General features: G+C 36.7%; 1 protein-coding gene across 4 annotated transcripts; it reads left to right on the top strand.

The window, feature by feature from the left end:
- Positions 1-732: 732 nt before the first annotated feature.
- LOC113521035 (iron-sulfur clusters transporter ABCB7, mitochondrial) lies at positions 733-23,753 on the top strand. 4 transcript variants are annotated; one of them, XM_052894521.1, is made up of 14 exons: positions 733-909; positions 1,020-1,125; positions 4,375-4,505; positions 10,715-10,922; positions 12,776-12,942; positions 14,889-15,018; positions 16,285-16,433; positions 17,085-17,259; positions 17,773-17,930; positions 19,946-20,109; positions 20,760-20,889; positions 21,170-21,298; positions 22,112-22,258; positions 22,877-23,753. In XM_052894521.1, the coding sequence occupies exons 1-14, from the start codon at positions 754-756 to the stop codon at positions 23,087-23,089; spliced, it is 2,163 nt and encodes a 720-aa protein (XP_052750481.1). In that variant the 5' UTR covers positions 733-753; the 3' UTR covers positions 23,090-23,753. The 4 variants fall into 4 exon arrangements, with proteins under 4 accessions (XP_052750481.1, XP_052750483.1, XP_052750484.1 ...); XM_052894523.1 differs by having other exon boundaries at positions 4,405-4,505; XM_052894524.1 differs by having other exon boundaries at positions 4,429-4,505.
- Positions 23,754-24,662: the final 909 nt, after the last annotated feature.

Here is a 24,662-nt window from a genome sequence, read left to right on the forward strand (position 1 = left end):
CGAGGACTAGATTTGTATACAAACTGTATATAGTTACAATATATGTATATTAGTCAAAATTTACTAATCTATATATAGATCAGGTAGATAAACTATATATTAGATATTAATTGCTGCAAGCGACATACCCACACCTGACACCGTTCTGTGGCCGATTTGTCACTATAAAAAAGAATTGTAATGGTAAAAATGTATTTTTAAAATTATGAAGCAAAATATGAAATACATAAAATGTTTTTAGTTAATTGCGTTGTCGTCCCACTTTGGTAAGTGATTATAAATGTTCTTAATATCAAATAGCGGTATGCAACTTTACTAATCCGTCTACTAATTGTTCGACTGAGCAATTCATTTGAATAATTTGTATCATCTGATAGATAAATCATGAATTTCTAATTATAATAGTACGTTACAGAAACGCCCAAGCTTCAAGAATTTCTCTAAGTTTATTATTTGGTCAAGCAAATAAGAATCTGCCTTTATCCTTTAAATGATAATGTACATACAGTTGATAACATAAAACGTAGAAGTTATCGGTCTGGTAATTATCAATATATAGGATTCCTTGAATATTTATATTAATGGCGAAAAAGAGTTATTTCTATATCACCATTACTAGACCAGTCTATATAGGTATTTAAATCTCTGATATAATCTTGTACTCTATATAGAGATATCTGTTTATATAGATATAATAACTATATATGATATATATCGTTCGACTCTAATTTCTTCACTTGTCAGTCAACCATAATGGCGGCTTTACTGCTGTCAACCAAGAATTTCAGTTATTTAATAAAAAATCATGTAAAATTGAACAAATCATACTGTATTAATAATTCTACGATTCTAAATAAACCCCAGTTCAATTTAAAATGCAAACAGTGTGCCGCCGCAAGTCATTTCAGGGTGTGTATGTTAATAAAAATTTGATCGGTGATTTATTTTGATTCTAAATAATTTTTGTCGTTTCGTTGGTGTGAAAATAATATAATATCCGATGAATAATATTGTTTTAGTATTATTCTACACCGTCTCCAAACAACGCTGGAAATACAGACCCAGCGAAAAATGTTTTGGCAGCAGTACTGGCAAACAAGCCAAAAACCGGAAAAATACCTGTTGGTAAGTTCAAATAAATGGTAACATTTATTATTTTAATTGGAAGTGAAATATTTTATGTTATAAAATATGAGGCAGGCAATTTTTAAATGTATCATATTACATAATTCTGATCTTGACCTTGTAGCCTATAATTTGGCAGTTTTTTTATCATCTGGACATTGCGATAACACAAAGTTTATTATCTACTATCCGTAGATTTGAATTTGGAGCATAAAAAGAAAAAAGATGAAAGTAAATAAATAAACAGTATTTAATTTGCTGGCAATGAGTTTTTTTTTTATTGGATAAAAATGGAATGGTAACCCTGTCTGTTCTAATGGTATACACTGGTGGGACACCAGTGAGGAATGATAGATCGTGATGAATACATTCAGCCTCTCCGGATTAATTTACAAGGAATTAACCAATCGTTTCTAGAAAAAAAAATGTTGTTTATGAAATGTGTATTTAAACTTATCATTGTTAATACCTATTTTTATGCACTTTAATCCTATTAGTTTTCTGTATCATTTAATTTTCATTTTAAAGCTGCATTAAAAAGTTCATTTAGTAAGTTTCCGCTAGAAACGCTGATATAGTTGAGCACACTGCTAGATATGAAGTGATGTTTTTGAAAATTTTACTTTAACATCATAACATAATGGTCACTATTTTTTAAAATTGTAGTGTAGCATTATAGTCAATTCTGAAGTGCTATTTGAATGACTACTGAGGATTAAATTTAAAGTAGTACTGACTCAAATCTATTGGAAATTTGATTAATGTTTCTTAACACTTTGCTGGAATTCCATCATAGTTGAAATCTTTGGAATTAAATTAAAATAGTGATAAAACCTAAATACATAGAAAACTATTTTTTTTTATACAACTTAAAATGGCAAACAAGCTGACGGCCCACCTGATGGAAAGTGGTCACCGTCACCTATAGACATGAGCAGTACCATGGACATAACAGAGTATTCTGTTTCGCCCATGATACCCCCCATGCATTGCCATTCCTGACGACTCAGGTATTATTCCTCTGTAACCTGTAAATTCATGCCATATCCCCACCCTTCAAACTGAAACACAGCTATACAAACACAACTGCTTCACGGTTGAAACACAAATAGGACAGAGGTACCCAAGCAATCGACTTTTGTACAAATTCTCCCTCTGGTAAATTTTTTGTTCATGAACACTTTGTAATATAAACAGTCTTTCTCATCATGGTAGATGAATGTGCCTACAAGCTAGTGCAATGACTAATTTACTCATCACTGGTCAGCAACATTTAGATATGGAAAGAGGAGTTACCTTATCATTCGTCAGCAAAGTGTTAAATAACTTATATATAAACCATTTAATATTTTCTTAGGATTGGTTAATTTCTGCCTCTTATAAGCAATTAATGATGTGATATGTCTTAAAACAAATCTTAAAGTAAAACTGATTTTCATTTTTTAATGGTACTTCAGAATTGATAACATTATTTAATTAATAATACTGCTTACCATCAGGTGAGCCGTATGCTTGTTTGCCACCACAGTGGTATAAAAAAAAATTATGTTTGTAGTGTTATCATATTAATTTTGTTTGTTATGTAAATCATTAATAGCTATTTACTAAATCTGCAAACATAAATTGTCATGGCATGGTATTAGCAATAATAAAGTCCAATATCATCTCTAATAAACATTGTCTTGTAGTGTTTTTATGAGATTAAACATGAAAAAAACATTAGAATAATGTTCTGGCAATAGTCCTAAGCTTAGGCAAATGTTACAATAATTAAATATTCAGTCTATAGACCAATCATTCATTTATGCATAAAAAATGTATGTAGGTTACTTACATAGTTATATTTCTTTAAAAATGATGTAAAGAATTTTCTTTGGGGTTCGGTTTTGAGCATGTAATGGCCCTGGTATTGCAGGTGTTCATAGGCTATGGTAACCGCTTACCATCAGGTGAGCCATATGCTTGTTTGCCACCTTAGTGTTATAAAAAAAATAATATGAGGAAACTTTGTAATACTATAATTAATGTAAGTTTATTAATTTACAATAAAAAATAATATTAATATTTCAGTAAAATCAGTCAAAATTGTGTCACAAATGCTCTGACATGTGAAAATATGTACTTATGCATAAATGTGTGATTGCTATTATGGGTGCATTTCACTGTCAAATATATATATTATAATAGTTTATATGTTTATAAAGCGATTTATGCATTTTTAAAATTTTATTTACCATTTTGAGTGGTGGCTGTTCAGTCAGACAATGCAATACTGCATGCTGGAGATCTTAAGATGTAATCTCAGCAATTTGAAAATTACATAAGTGTATTATGTAATTTTCAAATTCATAGTGGGAACATAAGAAAAAATATTGATGCTTGTTTTTTGATTTGATTGGCACATACTCCATCACCTGTAAGCCAAATCAGAAGCTCCACCCTCAAATGAGTTGTATCTACAATGAACGCTCTATATAAGGCACTCATTTGAACCAATTTCAATAAAAAAGTTTCTTATTAGGAAATGTTACTTATAGGAAAGAAATAAAGAGTATAGAAATACTTTCCATCTGGAAAATATTTTTCCTTATTTCTTTTACTAACTAAGCTGAGTAGAAAGCACCAGAGGGAGACTTTGTACAAAAGTTGATTGCTTGGGTACCTCTGTCCCATTCGTGTTTCTACTGTGAAGCAGTTTTGTTTGCATGGCTGTGTTTTGGTTTGAAGGTTGGGATATGGCGTGAATTTACAGGGTACAGAGGAATAACATCTGAGTCCTCAGGAATGGCAACTCTGTTATGTCCATGGTACTGCTCATGTCTATAGGCGATGGTTACCATTTTCCATCAGGTGGGCCGTCAGCTTGTCTGCCATTCTAAGTTGTATTAAAAAAAAAAGTAAAATATAAAGAATGTCACTTATAAAGAGATTGCTTATATAGAGTGTTCACTGTATTAATATTCAACTGTTTTACTCTACCTTTTATAGTTTAGATATAACATACTGTATTGTATTGTACTGTACAGTAAAAGACTTGATATATATTTGGCAGTAACACCTCTTAGAACCTTAGTTGCCAAATTAATTTCTTTCCGTTTATTCTTTCCATTTGTGTTGCCATTTTTGTTACTAATACTTGGTTGAAATGCAGTTGTCCCCCGCACGCATCCTTTGTTTGTCCGCTTTTTCCTCTTCCATTACTGTCGTCCTTCCTTTACGTGCGCCTGATGGTGTATCTCCCGTCCTTAGGTATCCAAAAAAGAGACTGCTTTCACCCAGGTGCATCTGTTTTGTCCCGCGAAGATATAAACCTGGCTGAGGCGAAACCGGTCACCGGGACAGATATGGTTAGGGGCATGCTGGAGTATGTATGGCCTAGGGTGAGTATTTACGTACTTTATTTTTTTTAAACTACCTTTATTTTTATTTGACAAAAGATACAATGTATCTTTCTAAATCATCTAAAAATAAAATAGCCACTTTAGTGGCTTATAATATTGACTACATGAACAGTTTACATGGTAAACTTAAACATAAAAATGCTGACATAACAGATAATTCTATTAATATTTGTGACATAAGTACTATGACTGCAGATTTAAACTGCTCACAAAGACAAAGGGAAAGCAATCAGAATTAATAATTGTTCATCAGAACATACAAAGTTTTCCCGGCAGCGAGTTAATTATACAATTATTTTTAGAAAAGTATAATATTGATATTGTCTGTTTCACAGAACATTGGCTTAAAGAAAGCAATATGATGTTCAATTTAAATAATTATAACGTTGTCAGCTGCTTCAATAGAAAGTCAGTTAACAGAGGCGGGTCTATGATAATTGCAAGAAATAATATTAAAGTAAAGGAACGTGCTGACATTGTTAGACTTTCTATTGAGTGTTGTATAGAATTATCTTGTATAGAACTAGAAAATTATATCCTTATATGTGTGTACAGGCCTCCTAATAGTGATTACAATGTTTTTGAAGGGGTGATGGAGGATATTTTAAAAAAAGTATTTAATAGTATTAAAAAAATTATTGTATGTGGAGATTTTAACGTTGATATTCTTTGTAACACACCCACATGTACAAAAATTATTAGTTTATTTCAGTCATTTGATTTATGTCATGTCTTTCATGAACCCACTCGTGTAACTGCCACGTCTGCTACTTGTCTTGACAATGTTTTTTGTAACTGCGAGTATACAGAAAAATTCATAATAAATAAACTTCCTTCAGATCACTGTGGTCAAGTTGTTAAGTTTAGCAGTCAAATCAATAAAGTCAACAATAATAAAAAATCAAAAAGACAAATAAACGTTTACAATATTAATAAATACAAAAGCGCGATTAAAAATAAATTGGATTTGCTGTTACAATCTAGTAATAATCCTGATTATCTTTACACCAAGCTAATTAATATTTTATCCGGAGAATATGAACAATTTTTCAAGAAAAAAGAAGTTCATGTTAAATCTAAATTCACGGAATGGGCAACAGTAGGAATACTTAAAAGTAGAAATATTTTGTTTGATTTATACGATCAAAAAAAATATCGATTTGATGACAAATTCACCACTTATGTAAAAAATTATTCAAAAATTTTTAAAAAAGTTTGTATTATGGCTAAGTCTAATTATTTTAATAAACAAATTAAGCAGTCTTCTGACAAAATTAAAACCATCTGGAGCATTATAAATAAAGAAACTGGAAGATCTAAAATAGCCTGTAATCAATTTACATTAAATTATGATAATAAATTAATAACAACAACAAAAGATGTAGTTAATATTTTTGAAGATTTTTTTGCTAATATTCCGATTGATATTACATCTTCTCTGGACTCATCTCAATCTCGAGCAAAAAAATTACTAGAGACTAATATCGGTTGTTGTTCTTTAAGATTTAAATTTTCACATGTTAGCCCCTTTCATATCATAAAAATATTCAAACAGCTAAATTTAAAAAATACGGAAGACCTTTGGGGCATGTCTGTAAAAGTAGTTAGTTCTTTCATAGATATTGTTGCTCCATATCTAGCCACTATTTTTAATAAATGTATTGATAATGGCGTTTTTCCACATTTAATGAAATTTAGCAAATTAATCCCACTATTTAAATCAGGAGATAAATTTGAGCCAGGGAACTATAGACCTATATCTATTTTGCCAGTTCTAAGTAAGGTGTTTGAAAAGATAATGTTAAATCAAATGTTACATCACTTCAGGGTTAACGGACTGCTTCACAGTCAGCAATATGGTTTCACCGCCGGCAAGTCTACCACTGACGCAGGTGTTGCGCTAATGACACATATTTTCGAATCTTGGGAGAGGTCACAGGATGCACTCGGAGTTTTTTGTGACCTATCAAAGGCATTTGATTGTGTGGATCATAAAACGCTTTTGTACAAGCTCGAACATTATGGTATAAGAGATAATGATCTAAAATTAATGAGAACTTATTTAGAGGATAGGGTTCAAACTGTAGATATTGACGGTGTAAAATCTAAGGGAGCTAATATTAAGATGGGCGTTCCACAAGGGTCAATCTTAGGCCCCTTTCTCTTTTTAATCTACATAAATGACCTTCCCTTTATGGTAGAGAAAATTGCAGATATAGTGCTGTTTGCGGATGATACTTCGTTAGTGTTTAAAATTGGACGTCAAAGTAATCAATTAGACGATGTAAATTGTGCTATGTCTGCAATATTAAATTGGTTTACATGTAATAACCTATTATTAAATTCCAGCAAAACAAAGTGTATAAAATTTACACTTCCTAATGTAAGACTAATAAATACACAGTTATTGCTTAATGACGAAATAGTAAATTTTGTTAATGATACAGTTTTTTTAGGTATAACAGTGGACTCGAAATTACAATGGGGGCCCCATATTTCAAAATTGGCCAGTAGACTCAGTTCTGCTGCATATGCAATTAGAAGAATTAGGCAATTAACAGACGTGGCGACGGCTAAACTTGTATATTTTAGTTATTTCCATAGCATAATGTCTTATGGCATACTGCTGTGGGGTAAAGCAGCCGATATAAATACTATATTTGTTTTACAAAAGAGAGCCATACGTTCTATTTATGGTATGGGTTCAAGAGAGTCATTACGTCAGTGCTTTAAAGACTCAAATATCCTCACAGTTACTTCACAATACATTTATGAAAATATTATGTATACACGGAAGAACTTAGCGAGTTTTAAAAAACTCAAAGACTGTACAAGTAGAAACTTACGCAATATAAATAAGCTTATTTTACCTAAATGCCGTCTGCACAAAATCAGTAATTTATTCTATGGTAATTGCATAAGATTTTATAATAAACTGCCGGAATCTGCATTAAATCTGACAGAGAGGCAATTCAAATCTTATATTAAACAATTTTTATGTAAGAAAGCCTATTACAGGATAGACGAATTCATAGATGACAACATATCAAGTAAATAATTAGTTTATTAGCATACAACGTTATAATTTTTTTTTCTCATTGCTTTCTTGATTTAATTGATTAATTTTAGAAATATGAAAGCGTAGCGGTTTTTTGTATTAATTGCCGCATGCATTCTTATGTAAAATGTGAATACTATAACTATCAGATGGCAATTGTGAGTAGCTTTGACGTGGTCTAGTGTTTTGAGTAGTCATGCTCACTAAAATGTCCAGACTTGTGGCGGCGTGGTGGGCCGGGTCATTGGGCTCCCTAAAATATGGTCGAGCGCAGTGATGGCTGGCTCATCCGTCATACTCGTGAACGGGTGCTGCTTGTAGGGACTGGTCTGCTCTAATCACTATGACTGATTTCCTCTTATTAATTGTTTAACCAGTTGGTTATGTATTCAATTTTTTTTTTCTTTTTGAGTATTTAATTGAATTAGTGCTAATTGGTGGTTTGTATTCACACAATTAAACTTAAAAATGTAAAATAATAATAAAATTATTTAAAAGAGCATCACGCAAGTTTCTTGCTCGTTCTTCTTGTGATGAGACAGCTTTCCGAACGAGCGGTAAATTAAAAAAAATGTAATGACTTTTCAAAAGTGCTTCAATGTAAGTTTATTTGAATAAATGATTTCTATTCTATTCTATTCTATTCTATTCTTTAACCCGCGACTTGCCATGATTGACATTCCATTTTCATGACGCCATGAAAATGGAATGGTAACCCCGCCTACGCTATCGGTATACGCTGACGGGGCACCTGTGAGAAATGTTACTTGAGGATAAAAGCAGGTTAGTTGACCCATCGGTATCAATTCGACAAGAATTAACCAAGATGATTTCCAGGGGGAAACGCGTGGAGGTCGACCTCCGACCACCATACAAACATTCATTTGCTAGCAATATACCCTATATTGCTAGCAAATGAATGTTTGTATGGTGTGAGAATTGAATCCGAAATCGTCGGAAGATGAGGTAGTAATATTAAGTCGCTGCACTACCAAGTTGTGGACTGCTAAACTATTTTAAAATATAATTAAAAATTTTATAAATTTCTTTATGAAACCGTATTAGGCACAGTATAAAATTTTAGGAGATTTATTATTCACTATACTAAAATGTAGGCCGTGGACTGTGTCTTATTTTCATCGTGCCTCCGCTCAAACTGTTTATAACTACTCTCCATCCAATGGTTGCCTAGAAGAGATCGCGTTTAGCGATAAGGCCGCCCATTGTTTTCCCAGTGTGAACATATCTTGTAATTGTTTGTATCTATTTATAATAAGTTTATTATTGTAATCTTTTGGAGGAAACAATAAAGAGTATCTATTTATCTATCTATCTTATCAGAAATTTCGTGCACGAAAAAATAGTTCCTTGTCTACGCAGACCAAAACATATAGATTGTTCATAATAACATGGCACGCCCTTTAAAAATTAATATAATTAAAAATGGTTAAAAGGTTTCCATCAAGGAATATAATACTCAAACACGAATAGAGCGGGGGGAAAAGGGATTGTTAGTAATGGGGACTAAGAATCCCATTGCTAGCAATATATCCGAACAGGTCGACCTCCTCGCGGTTCCCCCTGGAAACTATCATGATTAATTTCTGATGAATTCATCATGATGGGCTAACTGGCCTGTTTTCATCCTCATCTATCACCCTTCACTGGTGCCCCGCCAGCGTATCCCATTTGCGCAGGCGGGGTTACCACTCCATTTTCATCCAATAAAAAAAAAAGCACGAACGGAGCATTAATGTCCATATATGGTCACACATATTGAAGTAAAAACTTGGCAGACGCGTGCCATGTTAACGTAGACAATCTGCAGAGGTTTTGTGTTTACACTTGCAATGAAATATTACGTGAAAATCGTGACATGATTGTGAATTAACATTACCTCGGTGCTCTGCGCGGTATCAAGGATAATACAAATAATGCATGTACGTTATCTAATATCTAGTACCTATTATGATATTTATTTACTTAAACTTTAATGCACAGTAAAATTCTATGTACAATTGGCGGTCTTAACACCGGACGGTGTTCTCTACCAGTCAACCATTGGGCAAGCTGAGAAATACGTAGGCGTTGCATTATCTTACATAGAATTTGTTCTAGTTTGACTTCTTAACTATTTATCGCTCACTGTTACTTAGATATATTTTCTCTTTATTTCCTAGAACTTTTGACTTCTAAAATTATTGTTCTGAACATTTGTGTATCTAAGACTATTAGCCAGGCTGGGCCTGGTCCCTTAAGGCGTATTTGCACTCTCAGATATGTCTTTATGAAGCCTCGCTTGGATCGCGTGGCCACCAGACGATTCTGGACCAGACACAGTTCTAAGGCCTTTTCTTTAAATACGCCTTTGGTTTTAAAAATAGGGTTTCGTGGAAGTCAGCCCAGTTCCGAAAAATTTATTTGTCTGTAGTTAGTTTCTATTTAATATTCTATTGAGATGGGCTGCGTCCTTCTTAAAACATCTTCAATGCTTAACTTCTGTTGCCAATACACCTGCCAAGCGTGGCAACTACTGGCAAAATCCAGCAGGGGAGGCTTATGTTCAGCAGTAGACAGTTCAAAGCTGATATGATGCTGATGATTGTCTCTATTGAAAATATATTTAATATATTATAGAATGGCTAAAAAGCTGACGGAGTCCCTCATGGGAGGTGGTAACTGTATAGACATGAATAGTACCATAGACAACGCGAATGCCCAGTCTGATGATAGCGTGTGGAAGGTCGCGTAATGTGTTCGAGTAAGCTGGAATTAATAACTCCATATTGCAATATGAAGTCGTAAATATTAGTTTTCATGCTGGTTTATGTTATTCGAGCATCCTCAGACAAAGAGTGCCTAATGCTAAAGATCATCCCCGTTGTTCCACCTGGAAACCGTCGTGCTGAATTCCAGGTGTATTCATCACGATGGTCTAACTGGCCTTTTCATTCTTACCTATCATCCTTCACTGGTGCCCCGCCAGCGTATATCGTTAGCGCAGGCGGGATTGCCATTTCATTATCACCCATTAAAAAAAATGCTAAAGATCGATTTCTTATACTCATCTCTTTATCGTTACTGTTTATATATGTAATATTGTTGAACAATATCGCTTTGTTTTACACAGGATAATACCATGATAAAAAACCGGGTCATGCTCTCCTTGTCGCTCCTGTTCGGCGCGAAAGTGATGAACGTATCCGTCCCGTTCCTGTTCAAGTACGCAGTGGACGAAGTGAACCAAGCTGCTGTGACGCAGACTGGAGACGTGTTGCTGGGCGTGGCGACGGTACCACAGGCTTTGGGTACAACCGCATTCAGTCTCATAGTTGGATGTAAGTTAAATTTGAAAATGTTTAATTATTGTGCAGTTTTTTTTATACTACTGAGGTGGCAAACAAGCATACGGCCCACCTGATGGTAAGTGGTTACCGTAGTCTATGAACACCTGCAATACCAGAGGCATTACGCGCGCGTTGCCGACCCTGAAGAAACCTCTTTACCCCCCTTTTGTAGAATCCCATGCTGTTGTCTCTTGGGAAAACCTCGGTTAGATGATTAAAGTTATTGTATTTAATTTCGCTACAATTAGAATGTATGCAATTGACTGTTAATAGTTGATTGTTACTAACATTACCAGAAGTTCTATAAACTTGTATATTAGCTATCAATTTCCGACCACCATTCAGTCTACGCACGTTTTGCGATAAGTGTTTCGCCTCTGAAGATCTGTGTTTCTGAAGATGCCTCGTTTAAAGGTAAATCTATTATTGTGTGGTCAAATTCACAGTACACATACACACAGTACAGTCACAGTACAGATTTCTGAAATTTGCATTCTTTTTTCTAAGGCATACGTAGGTATGAAGTATGTATGGTGTTGCCACATTGCAGGGCTAAGTTTTTATGTCTATTATATCAGAGATTTCATTGGCATCTTGTACTCTTCAAATGGAAATAACCAGGCACCCAGGCGAGCCTCTCAAATCTACCTGGTGTGTTTCCACGCATTCCATTTACAAAGCTAAATGTGGAAATCCCCAGTAAAACTAACAGCTGTGCTATTAAAATTCAAAACTATTGTGTACATATTTCTCAGTGTTGACTTATTTAAAAATAATTGTTCACGCATCATTAAACCCAGATTCATTTTGAACTTATTGAATTGTAGTTTATTCCAAATAAAAAGTATATGTATGTATGTAATAAAAAGTAGTAAGTAAAAAGTATATGGTAAACTTTACAATTAAAATATTAAACGGTTGCAAATTTTCCAGTGATAGATTGATGTGTATTTTTTTTAGGTAATTTTTTACGTTTTAGGGTTGCCATTAATTAAAGTTTTAGGGTAATGGGAAGTAACATTTTCGATATCATTATGATCTATGATTATGATATATGAATATCGATACCAGTATGAATGTTCCTAAAGAGAAAAAATATCTGCATTGTGTTAATAGGGGAGTCCCCGATAAATGTACATGGCGTGTTCTCCCTAGAGATAAATTGAGAATTCTCGGAATAGGCGTGCGCATGTATTTGAATATGTAGGAAGCAGGAAAAACCAGTTATTTTTAGAGTTACAAATAAAACTGTTATGTCTGTCCTGATCTGTTTGGTTATCTGATAGATTTACTATCAATTTTATGTGCAATACTCTAATAATCATCATCACAAAAGCCATTATCTGTTCACCACTGAACATAGGCCTCCCACGACCACCATAAGGAACGATCCCGAGTCAAAGTCAGAGGGTGAGTTCCTTCTGATATTTGCCATTGGAGGGTTTGATAGTAGTTATTACGTAAAACAAATAATCAGAGATGAAATATCCATAAATTTCAGCTGTGATAACTAACTGATATAAATTGAAGGTTTTTTTTTATATACAACTTAGAATGGCAAACAAGCTGACGGCCCACCTGATGGAAAGTGGTAACCGTCGCCTATAGACATGAGCAGTACCATTGACATAACAGAGCATACTGTTTCGCCCATGATACCCCCCATGCGTTGCCATTCTTGAGGACTCAGGTGTTATTTCTCTGGACCCTGTAAATTCACGCCATATCCCACCCTTCAAACTGAAACACAGTCATGCAAACAACTGCTTCACGGTAGAAACACAAATGGGACAGGGGTGCCCAAGCAAACGACTTTTGTACAAATTCTTCAATTATTTTTTCAGATGGTATAGCCCGTGCCACCTCTGCGGGTTTCAATGAGCTACGTAACGCAGTGTTCGCGAAGGTAGCACAGCATTCGATACGGCGTCTCGCGTGCAATGTTTTCACGCACCTGCACAACTTGGACCTCAGTTTCCACTTGGGTCGACAGACCGGCGCATTGTCTAAGGTAATGTTCTTGTCTTCATATATTTACCAGAGGGAGACTTTGCACAAAAGTCGTTTGCTTGGGTACTTCCGTCCCATTCGTGTTTCAACCGTAAATCAATTGTGTTTGTTTTGTTCTTATTTATTATTTACTAGTTATTTTACCGTGGCTTTGCTTGCGTGAATTGAACTATAAAATATCCTATGTATTTAAGGTGAGATACCCATGTATCAAATTGCATTTAAATATTGTCAGGCATTTTTTAAATATCTTAATCTAATCTAAATCTGTGTTTTGGTTTGAAGGGACATAACAGAGTATACTGTTTCGCCCATGATACTCCCCATGCGTTACCATTCCTGAGGACTCAGATGTTATTCCTCTGTACCCTGTAAATTCACGCCATATCCCACCCTTCAAACCGAAACACAGCCATGCAAACACAACTGTTTCACGGTAGAAACACGAATGGGACAGAGGTCTGATGACTGAAGACTCTGTTTTCCGCACTTAGCCTCTCATTTGGGCCGTTGTGCGTGTGAGTCGTGGCTAGTACAGCCAACCTAGCTCCGCCCAGAAGCGCAGAAGCTTCCTGGGTTCTTCACAGGCTTCACGGAGCGACCTCACCGTTCCGAGGATTTCTAAACGTTGATAGGCCACAGCCTCACATTCCAGGATTACGTGAGCAGCCGTTTCTTCAGCGTCGAAACAGCCTCGACAAAGAGGGCTGTCTGTGGCTCCTATTGTGTATAAATGTTTGTTTAATGGACAATGACCCGTTATTGTCCCTATCATTATTTTGAGGTTTTTTCTATCTAGATGTAATAAACGTTTTGATAGTCGTTGATTCAACGTAGGTACGGCCAATTTTGATTGTCTGCAATCAGTAGCCTGTATCCATCTTTGGTTTTGTATGTCAGCGGATCTTTGACGAATCCACATTCGAAATTGCGAGAACGGAAGAGGAAGAAGTGGATACGGGCCTACCACCCTCGTTCCTGAGCCTCTTCTAGCCAGTTCGTCTGCGGCATCGTTACCATAAGATCCACTGTGCCCTCTTATCCACTGGAGGATTACTCGGTTATTGGAAGATATCCTATCCAGTGAATGGTGGCATTCAATTATCAATTTGTTGTTTGTCTTGTTGTTTCGTAATGCTTTTAGTACTGCTGCGCTGTCAGATAAGAATCTAATGCTAAAACCATTTATTCCTAGCTTATGTACAGCTGCAGCAGCCTCGGTTATTGCAACACATTCGCATTGGAATATTGAGCTGTGTACGCCAAGCGGTATGTGCACGTTTATATTCAGCTCTAAGGAAAAGACTCCGGCTCCTGAACCGTTCTCGGTTTTGGAGCCATCGGTGTATATGCGTAATTCATGTACACCGGATTGGTCCTTTTCCTCTTCTTGAATTTGTATTTGGTATTTTTTGTTAAATATATAATGATTATGAGTCCTGTCACACGGAGCCGCAATCAAAGGTTCATATTCGATTGCCTGGTTCAGAATAGAAGTGTGGGGACTGGTGAATTATTATGTACTTTATGAAATATTTATTAATGTGATTGCTGTGGCCTTCCAGGGTTTATTTTGATTCTTTACTTTTAATAACTTAAGACCTATATTGTTACAACATGAAATAGCTATAAATGATTGAATTGAATTCTAAAAAGCTTCGTTTAATGAATTCTCTGTCCGTCAATATTCTTCTTTATTGTACACAAAAAATTACAACATATAATATACATAAAATAAAGATGTACAACAGGCGAGCTTAACTCTGTAAGAGTTCTCTTCCAGCAAACCCCGAGTGGAAAGGAGCATTAATTACTAGCGGGCAGTATGCGTACAATAATAGAAGGAAACATTATAGATGTTTCTATTAAAAAATAATAAATATGTAATATATATATAAAAAATAATATATTCTTCTATTTTTGTTGTAATTGTTTTTTTTTTTTCAGACGATAGACCGCGGTTCGCGCGCCATCAACTTCGTCCTATCGGCTATGGTGTTCAACATAGTGCCCACTATATTCGAGCTCACTCTCGTATCTACTATATTGGGCTTGAAGGGTGGGCTTGCATTTGCAGGTAAATTTATTATACCTACTTTTTTGCATTATATGGCATCCCTATCTCGTTTACTTGGACGTTACAATTATAGATGGCAACACCATTAAAAAATAAAAAGGATTACATATGTACGCCCCTCAGTACCTTGTGTTTTATATAAAACTAGCGGCCCGTCCCGGCGTCGCACGAGTGGACATTTTTAACATTTCCCTTCACTGCTCTGCTCCTATTGATCGTAGCGTGATGAAAAGTATACTATAACCTGCCCAGGTGTATGAAGAATAATTGTACCAAGTTTCGTTAAAATCCGTCGAGAAGTTTTTGTTTCTATAACGAACATACAGACAGACAGACAGATAAAAATTTTACTGATTGCCTTGTTGGCATCAGTATCGATCACTAATCACCGCCTGATAGTTATTTTGGAAATATATTTCATGTACAGAATTGACCTCTCTACAGATTTATTGTAAGTATAGATAGATAATAATTATTCAAACCAACATGTCATATAGAACATACTTATTTCGAGTTTTGGCGAGATTTTTTTTTCTTTTTTTTTTTTAAAGGATAAAAATAAATAAGTAAAAACATTCATTATTAAAGTAAACATAGTTATAAGCATTTTGAAATAAAGACTTATGAATGTACCTTCCAGTTTGGAATGTAATTTCAGCTAAGAAGAATAAGTAAGAAATCCAATGTAAATGAAATAATAATCCCGCCTGCGTTATCGGTATATGCTGGCGGGGCACTTGTGAGGGATGATAGGTGAGGATGAAGCAGGTCAGTAGGTTCCCTGGAAACCATCGTGGTTAATTCTTGTAGATTTTATCACGATGGGCTAACTGATCTGTCTTTATCTTCATCTATTATCTCTCACTGATCTCCTACCAGCGTATATTGACAGCACAGGTGGGGTTACTACTACATTTTCACCTACCAGAGGGAGACTTTATTTAAAAGTCGTTTGCCTGGTCACCGCTGTCCCAGTCGTGTTTCTACCGTGAAACAGTTGTGTCTGCATGGCTGTGTTTCGGTTTAAAGGTAGGGATATGGTGAATTTACTGGGTACAGAGGAATAACACCTGAGTCCTCAGGAATGGCAACGCTGAGGGGGTATCTTGGGCGAAACAGTATACTCTGTTATGTCTATGGTACTGCTTATGTCTATAGGCGATAGTTACCGCTTTCCATCAGGTGACCTGTCAGCTTGTTTGCCATTCTAAGTTGCATAAAAAAAAAAAAAAAAAACTAGTAAAAGACACCTGTATGTATCGGCAGGACTGGCGTTTGGCTGTGTGGGTATATACGCAGCATTCACACTGGCCATCACGCAGTGGCGGACGAAGTTCCGAGTCTACATGAACCGCGCTGAGAACGAGGCGGGCAACAAAGCCATCGACTCGCTCATCAACTACGAGACCGTCAAGGTAGCTTTTTTTTACAAGATTGCTAAATGAGAACAATCTATGGGCATCACCCTCCTGACCATAGAGCAGTGAGGGAATAAAACTATTTAGAAAAATACAAAATGGAAATGATTTTAGTATTTCGTACTATATGCTAAGATTACGTAGATAGAGTATAGAGTATCGAGCCTCAAAAATGGGTCAACTTTTTGTCAGCTAATTGTCAACTTAGCGGACACATTTTTTTTTTGATTAATGTATATATACTTAGCACATAAAGTATCTTGACGTGTCTGTATTTAATTATTTAATAAATAAAATGAGTTTTTGCACATTAAAAAGATGAAGTAATTGCAAGGCAAAATAAATATAAAAGTTGTAAAGGAATCACTCGACTATTTATCACTTAAAATTGTATGAGACAGTTGATCCGTTTTTTTAAGCATTTCTATGGTACGTCAATGATGATGAGATATGTCTATGAAATTACTGGGTACCCTGATTCATGAACTTCATATTACAAGAGATACCACATGTCTAAAGTCTACAGTGTAGCAAATATTTATGGAGAATTCTGGTTTTACACCGTCACATGAACCATAAGCTAAATTGCCATTTTAAAAAGTACCTTTCGAAAATTGTTAATACATTTATTATGGTTATTCGTTTCAGTATTTCAACAACGAAAAATACGAATTGGAAAAATATGATATGAGCCTGAAGAAGTATGAGGAGGCGTCCCTTAAGACTGCGTCCAGTTTGGCGCTGCTGAACTTTGGTCAGCATGCCATCTTCAGCGGAGGTCTCAGCATAATAATGCTACTGGCTGCAAATGAAATTGCTAAAGGTAAAATTATACTAGTTAATACCCATGTCATATTTTTTTTGATAGGTAAAAATGGAATGGTGATCCCAACCAGGTCGACCTCATCGCGGTTCCCCTTGGAAACTATCATGGTTAATTCCTGATGAATTCATCATGATGGGCTAACTGGCCTGTTTTCATTCTCATCTATCACCCTTCACTGGTGCTCCGCCAGCGTATCCCGTGAGCGCAGGCGGAGTATACCATTTTCACCTATCAATAAAAAAAAACAGTCGTGATAGACCGGCTGGGCATGCCTGCGATAGTGTATTTAAAATATGTATTTTATAATTAAAATTTTACTTTGTAGGCACAGCACTTTTTAAATAATCAGCAGAATAATCAGAAAAATTGAAAATCCTTAAATTTTTTTCTTTTAAATTGACAGATATTTGCATATTTGCCACATTTTGTCAAAATGAAGTTACGAACGTTCGTAATGAAACTTTTAAATTTATAATAATTTCACCTCGTCAAGTGGCGTGTGTTGGTCAGGTAATATGTCAGTGGGCGACCTGGTGATGGTGAACGGGCTGCTGTTCCAGCTGTCCATCCCGCTCGGCTTCCTCGGCTCCGTGTACCGGGAGGTGCGCCAGGCGCTCATCGACATGCAGACCATGTTCACACTCATGACAGTGCAGTCCAGGATCAAGGTGATTATCAGGGATAAATATGCATTTATTGAATAAATCCCTCGAGCGTTTCTTTTACAACATGGAGGGCAAATGAGCATGTGGCTCACCTGATGGTAAGTGACTACCGCCGCTCGTGATCACCCACAATACATTGGCATTGCAGGTGTGCTGCCGGCCTTTTAAAAAGGAGTATGCTCTTTTCTTGAAGGTTATGTTGTCGTATCGGTTTGGAAATACTGTTGCTGGAAGTTGATTCCAAAGAGTGGTTGTGCGTGGAAGAAAGTGCCTTGAAAAACGCACGGTTTATGCATCATACGCTGTAACTAACAAAAATATGATACTACGCGCTAATGCAACAGCGTCTGTTGCATAACTAGAATTTGCAGCGCATGTATGACGCACGTATGTGGTGAGATAATACTCACCAATGTTTATTATATATATGTATATCAACTTTTATAATTTAATTGGGTTTTTTATTAGTTAAAAACAAGCAGACAAACTAACATTTTGTTATATATATATATATATATATATATATATACGAGGTTTGTCCGGAAAGTACGTATAAAAGTTTTTTAAAAATTTTATTTTACAATTATTCAGGTAAATCAATTTTATCCCCTTCAAAGTACTCCCCCTGTGACATAATGCACTTGTGCCAACGCCGTTTCCACTGTGAGAAGGCTCCTTGAAAGTCCTCTGGTTGTAGGTTTCTCAGCTGCCCCGTCGTAGCTTTTTTTATCTCATTTATGTCCCCCAAATGCCGCCCCCGAAGTACCAATTTGGTTTTTGGGAACAAGAAGAAGTCACACGGGGCCAAATCCGGCGAATAGGGGGGTGTTCGGTCATCGTAATGGAATTTTTACTCAAAAACTCACGGACAACAAGAGAGGTGTGGGCAGGGGCATTGTCGTGGTGAAGAATCCAACGCCCCTCTCGCGCCAATTCTGGACGAACTCGTGCCACACGAGCTTTGAGGCGTCTGAGCACATCGACGTAGAATTTTCCATCAACTGTCTGGCCTGGAGGGACGAATTCTTGATGGACAATCCCCCGAACATCGAACTCTTTCTCGGCCCTCTCTGAATCTTTTTAGCCACTTGTGGACGGTTGGTTCCTTCACAGCATCATCCCCATAAACTGTTCTGAGATCGGCAAAAATTTCACGGCCATTCTTGCCGAGTTTCGAGAGAAACTTGATTACGACGCGCTGCTCTTCAACGGAAGCGGGCTCCATGCCGACGGGGTTTCGTTAAGAGGTAACTTCACAGATGGCGTGACAAGCCAGTTCGCACCGCACGGCGGTCAGACCAGAACTGAAGCATTGTTAGGGACATAAGGAAGGGGTCCTGCGCTTACCTGGCCTCCCCACTCCTCTTTCTCGCATTCCAGAACACTTTTATACGAACTTTCCGGACAGACCTCGTATATATATATATATATATATATATATATATATATATATATATATATATATATATATCATAACGCTTGGTCACGGCACTCACTCGCAAGATGCGCGCGCAGGTTGCGCAGGCGCTTTGTGATTGTTGGCTGCGCGCGCATACCGCGCATGGGCCATGGACGAGAGAGAGTGTTTGTTAACTTGGACAATTTAAAAATTTATTTGTTTTATTGTGAAATACTTATTGTTTTTTTTTTTAATTATTGATTAAATTTATTTACAAGATAGTTATTGAAGTCGCTGGCGGAAGACCCAAAAAGAACTAATTTTATAAATATAACTAAATTTAATTCTAAAATTAATTATTACAATAATAAGTGTCTTCAGATCGATGTGTGATCCTTAAGTGAGGTCATATCGAATCAAACATAAAGGAAATGGGTATTTTTGCTGTGGAAATTGAAATGCTGACTCGACGCAGGTGTCTTTCTCGGTAGCGCACCTTCTTGCGTCATGCTAGATGGTCCGATCCGATCGCCGTTCAGGGTGTGTCGTAATACTTGATAGGTATCTACTATAACAAGGTTGAACGCTACTATCAATCCTACACGTGTATTCTGTACAGGAGAAAGACAAAGCGCCGCCCCTAGTGGTGGACGCGAAGACAGCGACCATCGAGTTCAAGGACGTGAGCTTTAAGTACATCAACGGGAAGCCGATATTCAATAACCTGACCCTCACCATCCCGGCGGGGAAGAAGATTGGCATTGTGGGCGGATCCGGCAGTGGGTAAGTTAGCATAACAGTGAATGAATGCGCCGTGAGGGACTTCACCAGAGGGAGACTACAAAAGTCGATTGCTTGGGTACCTCTGTTCCATTCGTGTTTCAACCGTGAAGCAGTTGTGTTTGCATGGCTGTGTTTCAGTTTGAAGGGTAGGATATGGCGTGAATTTACAGGGTACAGAGGAATAACACCTGAGTCCTCAGGAATGGCAACGCATGGGGGGTATCATGGGCGAAACAGTATACTCTGTTATGTCAACATGTGTATAACAAAGTATGCTGTTTCGCACATGATCCCCCCCCCCCATGCGTTGCCATTCCTGAGGACTCAGGTGTTATTCCTCTGTACCCAGTAAATTCACGCCATATCCCACCCTTCAAACCGAAACACAGCTATACAAAAACAACTGCTTCACGGTAGAAACACGAATGGGACAGAGGTGCCCAAGCAATCGACTTTTGTATTATATTTATATTTTATTTATTTATTCATTATTGACCAAATTACAACAAGAAATGTCTGGTACAAAAGGCTGACTTAATACTACCTATATAGCATTCTCTCCCAGTCAACCTTTGGCAAAACAGAATACGTAATTATGTAGCCGTTATAGTCTGTAATAATAAAGCTTATTATTAAAAATTTGCTCCCAGCAAATCGACTTTGGTGCGGCTGCTGTTCAGATTCTTCGAGCCACAATCGGGCCATATCTTCATCAATGGACAGAACATAAGGGATTTAGATTTGGCTAGCTTGAGGAAGGCGATCGCTATAGTTCCACAGGTATGTTTTGTGCAAATATCAAGTTTTGTTAGTGCTGTATATTTCTAGTATGTTAATATTTTTTTTATACAACTTAAGGATTATCTGGGGCTATCTGGTGTTGCCATCTTTCTTATTTATTTACCTGTAAAAAGAATGTTGATATAAATAAATAAATAACTATAGTATAAAAAAATAATAAAATTTTTAAGATACACTCAAAGGTATTCCACTAGAGACCTACATCTAGCAGACTATTATAAATTGATGATAATTATTAAAAATATACCTATTTTCCCAGGACTGCGTCCTATTCCACGATACGATATTCCACAACTTGCACTACGGTGACCTGAGCAAGCCCCACGACGAGGTCTACACGGCCAGCAAGATGGCGGAGCTGCACGATTCTGTACAGACTTGGCCTAAGGTAAAATTCAAAATTGAAATTTCTTTATTCAAATAATCATTTACAAGCACTTTTAAATCGACATTTTTTGTATTCACATAAGTACTAGAGTGTTCGAAATGTTGTTAACGAAAAGAACTCAAGCTAAACTCAACATTTACTCTTTTAGATCTCTGATAACATTGTATGTGGTTGTGGGGTCCCAGCATAGAATAGGCCACCTTTTCCTTTGCTGAGAGTGTCGTAAGAGGTGACTAAGGGAGGGCGAGAGATAGGCAGCAGCGTCCCTCTGAAAACATCCCTAAAAGCCTAATTGCCGTTACCAATCTGTCTGCCAAGTGTGGCAACTACTTGTAAAACCCTTTATGGGGAAGGCTTATATCTGGCAGGGTACAGTTAAAGGCTGATATGATGATGATGATGATGGTGATAATTATGTGTTTTTATTGAAATTTACTATTTGTAAAATTACATCGTCTTTAAAAACCCCGTGCATGATCTACTAACATATTGTATGTCTTATATAATACATATTTCATTTAAGATTTTATGTATTTTTTTTTAATGGGTGATAATGGAATGGTAACCTCGCCTGCGTTATCGGTATACGCTAGCGGGGCACCAGTGAGGGATGATAGGTGAGGACGAAAAAGCAGCTCAGTTAGCCCATCGTGACGAATTTGACTAGAATGAACCACGATGGTTTCCACAGGGAACCGCGTGGAGGTCGACCTGATACACCCTGTATTGCTAGCAATGGGTTCATTAGACCTCATTACTAACAATACCTTTCCCTTCCGAGATTTTATAGATGACGATTATGTGCTTGTGCAGGCCTACGAGACGCAAGTAGGCGAGCGTGGCCTGAAGCTGTCTGGCGGTGAGAAGCAGCGGGTGGCCATCGCCCGCGCCATCCTCAAGGACTCGCCCATCATAGTGTTCGACGAGGCCACCTCCAGCCTGGACTCGCTCACCGAACACGTCAGTATCGAAAATAATTTGTTCTTTTTTTTTTATACCACCCTTTAGAATCATATTCCAGCAGCAGTATTTCCGAACAGATACGATATCGTAATCTTTAAGGGAAGAGCATATTTAAGTTTAAAGAGCATAGAACTTTTATCAAAATAACTGATTTTCCCACATTGAAGTAGTTATTTTTCGTGGGATACAATCCTTAATTATTGCCCCTGTGTACATATTTTATGTAATTGTATATAACCTAGTGTTACCAGAGGGAGACTTTGTACAATAGCCGTTTGCTTGGGCACCTCTGTCCCGTTCGTGTTTCAACCGTGAAACAGTTGTGTTTGCATGGCTGTGTTTCGGTTTAAAAGGTGGGATATGGCGTGAATTTACAGGGTACAGAGGACTAACACCTGAGTCCTCAGGAATGGTAACGCATAGGGCGTATCATGGGCCAAACAGTATACTTTGTTATGTCCATGGTACTAGTCATGTCTATAGGCGACGGTTACCACTTTTCATCAGGTGGGCCGGCAAATTGTTTGCCATTCTAAATTGTATGATAAAAAATTTGTTAAATATAAGAATAATGAGTTTTAAGATTTGATACTTATGTTAACATTGTTTTCTCAGGCAATCCTTCAAGCTTTGAAAGCTGCTACCGTAGGTCGTACATCTATTTGCATAGCGCATCGACTGTCGACCGTCGCGGATGCGGACGAGATTTTAGTCCTTGAAAACGGTTCGATATCGGAGAAAGGCACCCATAAAGACCTCATCAGTAATCCAGCATCACTCTACTATAGACTATGGGAGAAGCAAAACAAAAGTGCTATACCAAAATGAAACGTACCAGTATAATAACAGGGATCATGTTTCGCCAGCGAGATGCGGCAAACGCTGAATGAAATAGTTTTGTATCGATTCTTTTATTCGCATCGAAACTCAAAAGTGTTAATCGACTAGAACCGTTGTTTTGTATGGTATAAAAACTAGTGTGAATATTTAAACATAAGTGTACTATGTAAAAAGTATGCATAATCGAGGAAAACTTGAAGTATCAATGCGTTAGGTGGTTTAATTTGTATGATTTTTTGTTTTTTTTTTTTTTTTTTTTTTTGTAGCATTTATCGCAGTTTTTTTTTTCTTTTTAAATTATTCCAAATTTGAATTTCAAATATTCATTCTATGCATACAGTATATTTATACTAGTCGCATTGTACTCAAAGAATTGCAGATTCTTTTATATTTATTTTAATTTTTAATATCGCCCCGTACTTAAAAAAAAGCCATAGTACTGGCTAATGACCTATTTAACATTTGATGTCAATTCCATAAAGGTTTATCGCATTTAGAGTATTAGAAAAAAGGGCAGTGGGTAAATTTTGTAAATACATTTTTTCCTTTATAGTATACAATCTGGTATCCCGATTTGATAACAAATTATTTGTCTCGTTGTCATCTCATTGGCTTGTTATTTTAAATTTTTTTTTTGGCTTTTCTTTTTTTTTCCAAAAATAATTCTATTATGTGCAATAAATATATGTAATAAATCAGATAACATATTTGGATTGTGTAATTCATGAAATGCATTTTATGTTTACATTGTATTTTTTATCGACAGTTTGTAAAGTTGACTTCGTCATAAAATGTTGTGAAAATTACTTATACGAGGTTTGTCCGGAAAGTACGTATAAAAGTTTTTTAAAAATTTTATTTTACAATTATTCAGGTAAATCAATTTTATCCCCTTCAAAGTACTCCCCCTGTGACATAATGCACTTGTGCCAACGCCGTTTCCACTGTGAGAAGGCTCCTTGAAAGTCCTCTGGTTGTAGGTTTCTCAGCTGCCCCGTCGTAGCTTTTTTTATCTCATTTATGTCCCCCAAATGCCGCCCCCGAAGTACCAATTTGGTTTTTGGGAACAAGAAGAAGTCACACGGGGCCAAATCCGGCGAATAGGGGGTGTTCGGTCACCGTAATGGAATTTTTACTCAAAAACTCACGGAACGATCTTGGCGCAAATTTTTTTCATTTGAAGTTCGTTTCTTAGAATTTCGTGGACCACGGTTTTGCCCAAATTAAGCTCTTCAGCCACCTATCTGACCGTTAAACGACGGTCCCCATTAACACAAGTTCGAATTCTTTCCACGTTTTCGTCGGAATGTGAAGTGGAAGGACGTCCTGAACGTGGGTCATCTTGAACGCTTTCTCGGCCCTCTCTGAATCTTTTTAGCCACTTGTGGACGGTTGGTTCCTTCACAGCATCATCCCCATAAACTGTTCTGAGATCGGCAAAAATTTCACGGCCATTCTTGCCGAGTTTCGAGAGAAACTTGATTACGACGCGCTGCTCTTCAACGGAAGCGGGCTCCATGCCGACGGGGTTTCGTTAAGAGGTAACTTCACAGATGGCGTG

The sequence above is a fragment of the Galleria mellonella genome, unplaced genomic scaffold (assembly GCF_026898425.1).
Source record: "Galleria mellonella isolate WM207_F2 unplaced genomic scaffold, CSIRO_AGI_GalMel_v1 utg213, whole genome shotgun sequence".
NCBI lineage: Eukaryota > Metazoa > Arthropoda > Insecta > Lepidoptera > Pyralidae > Galleria > Galleria mellonella.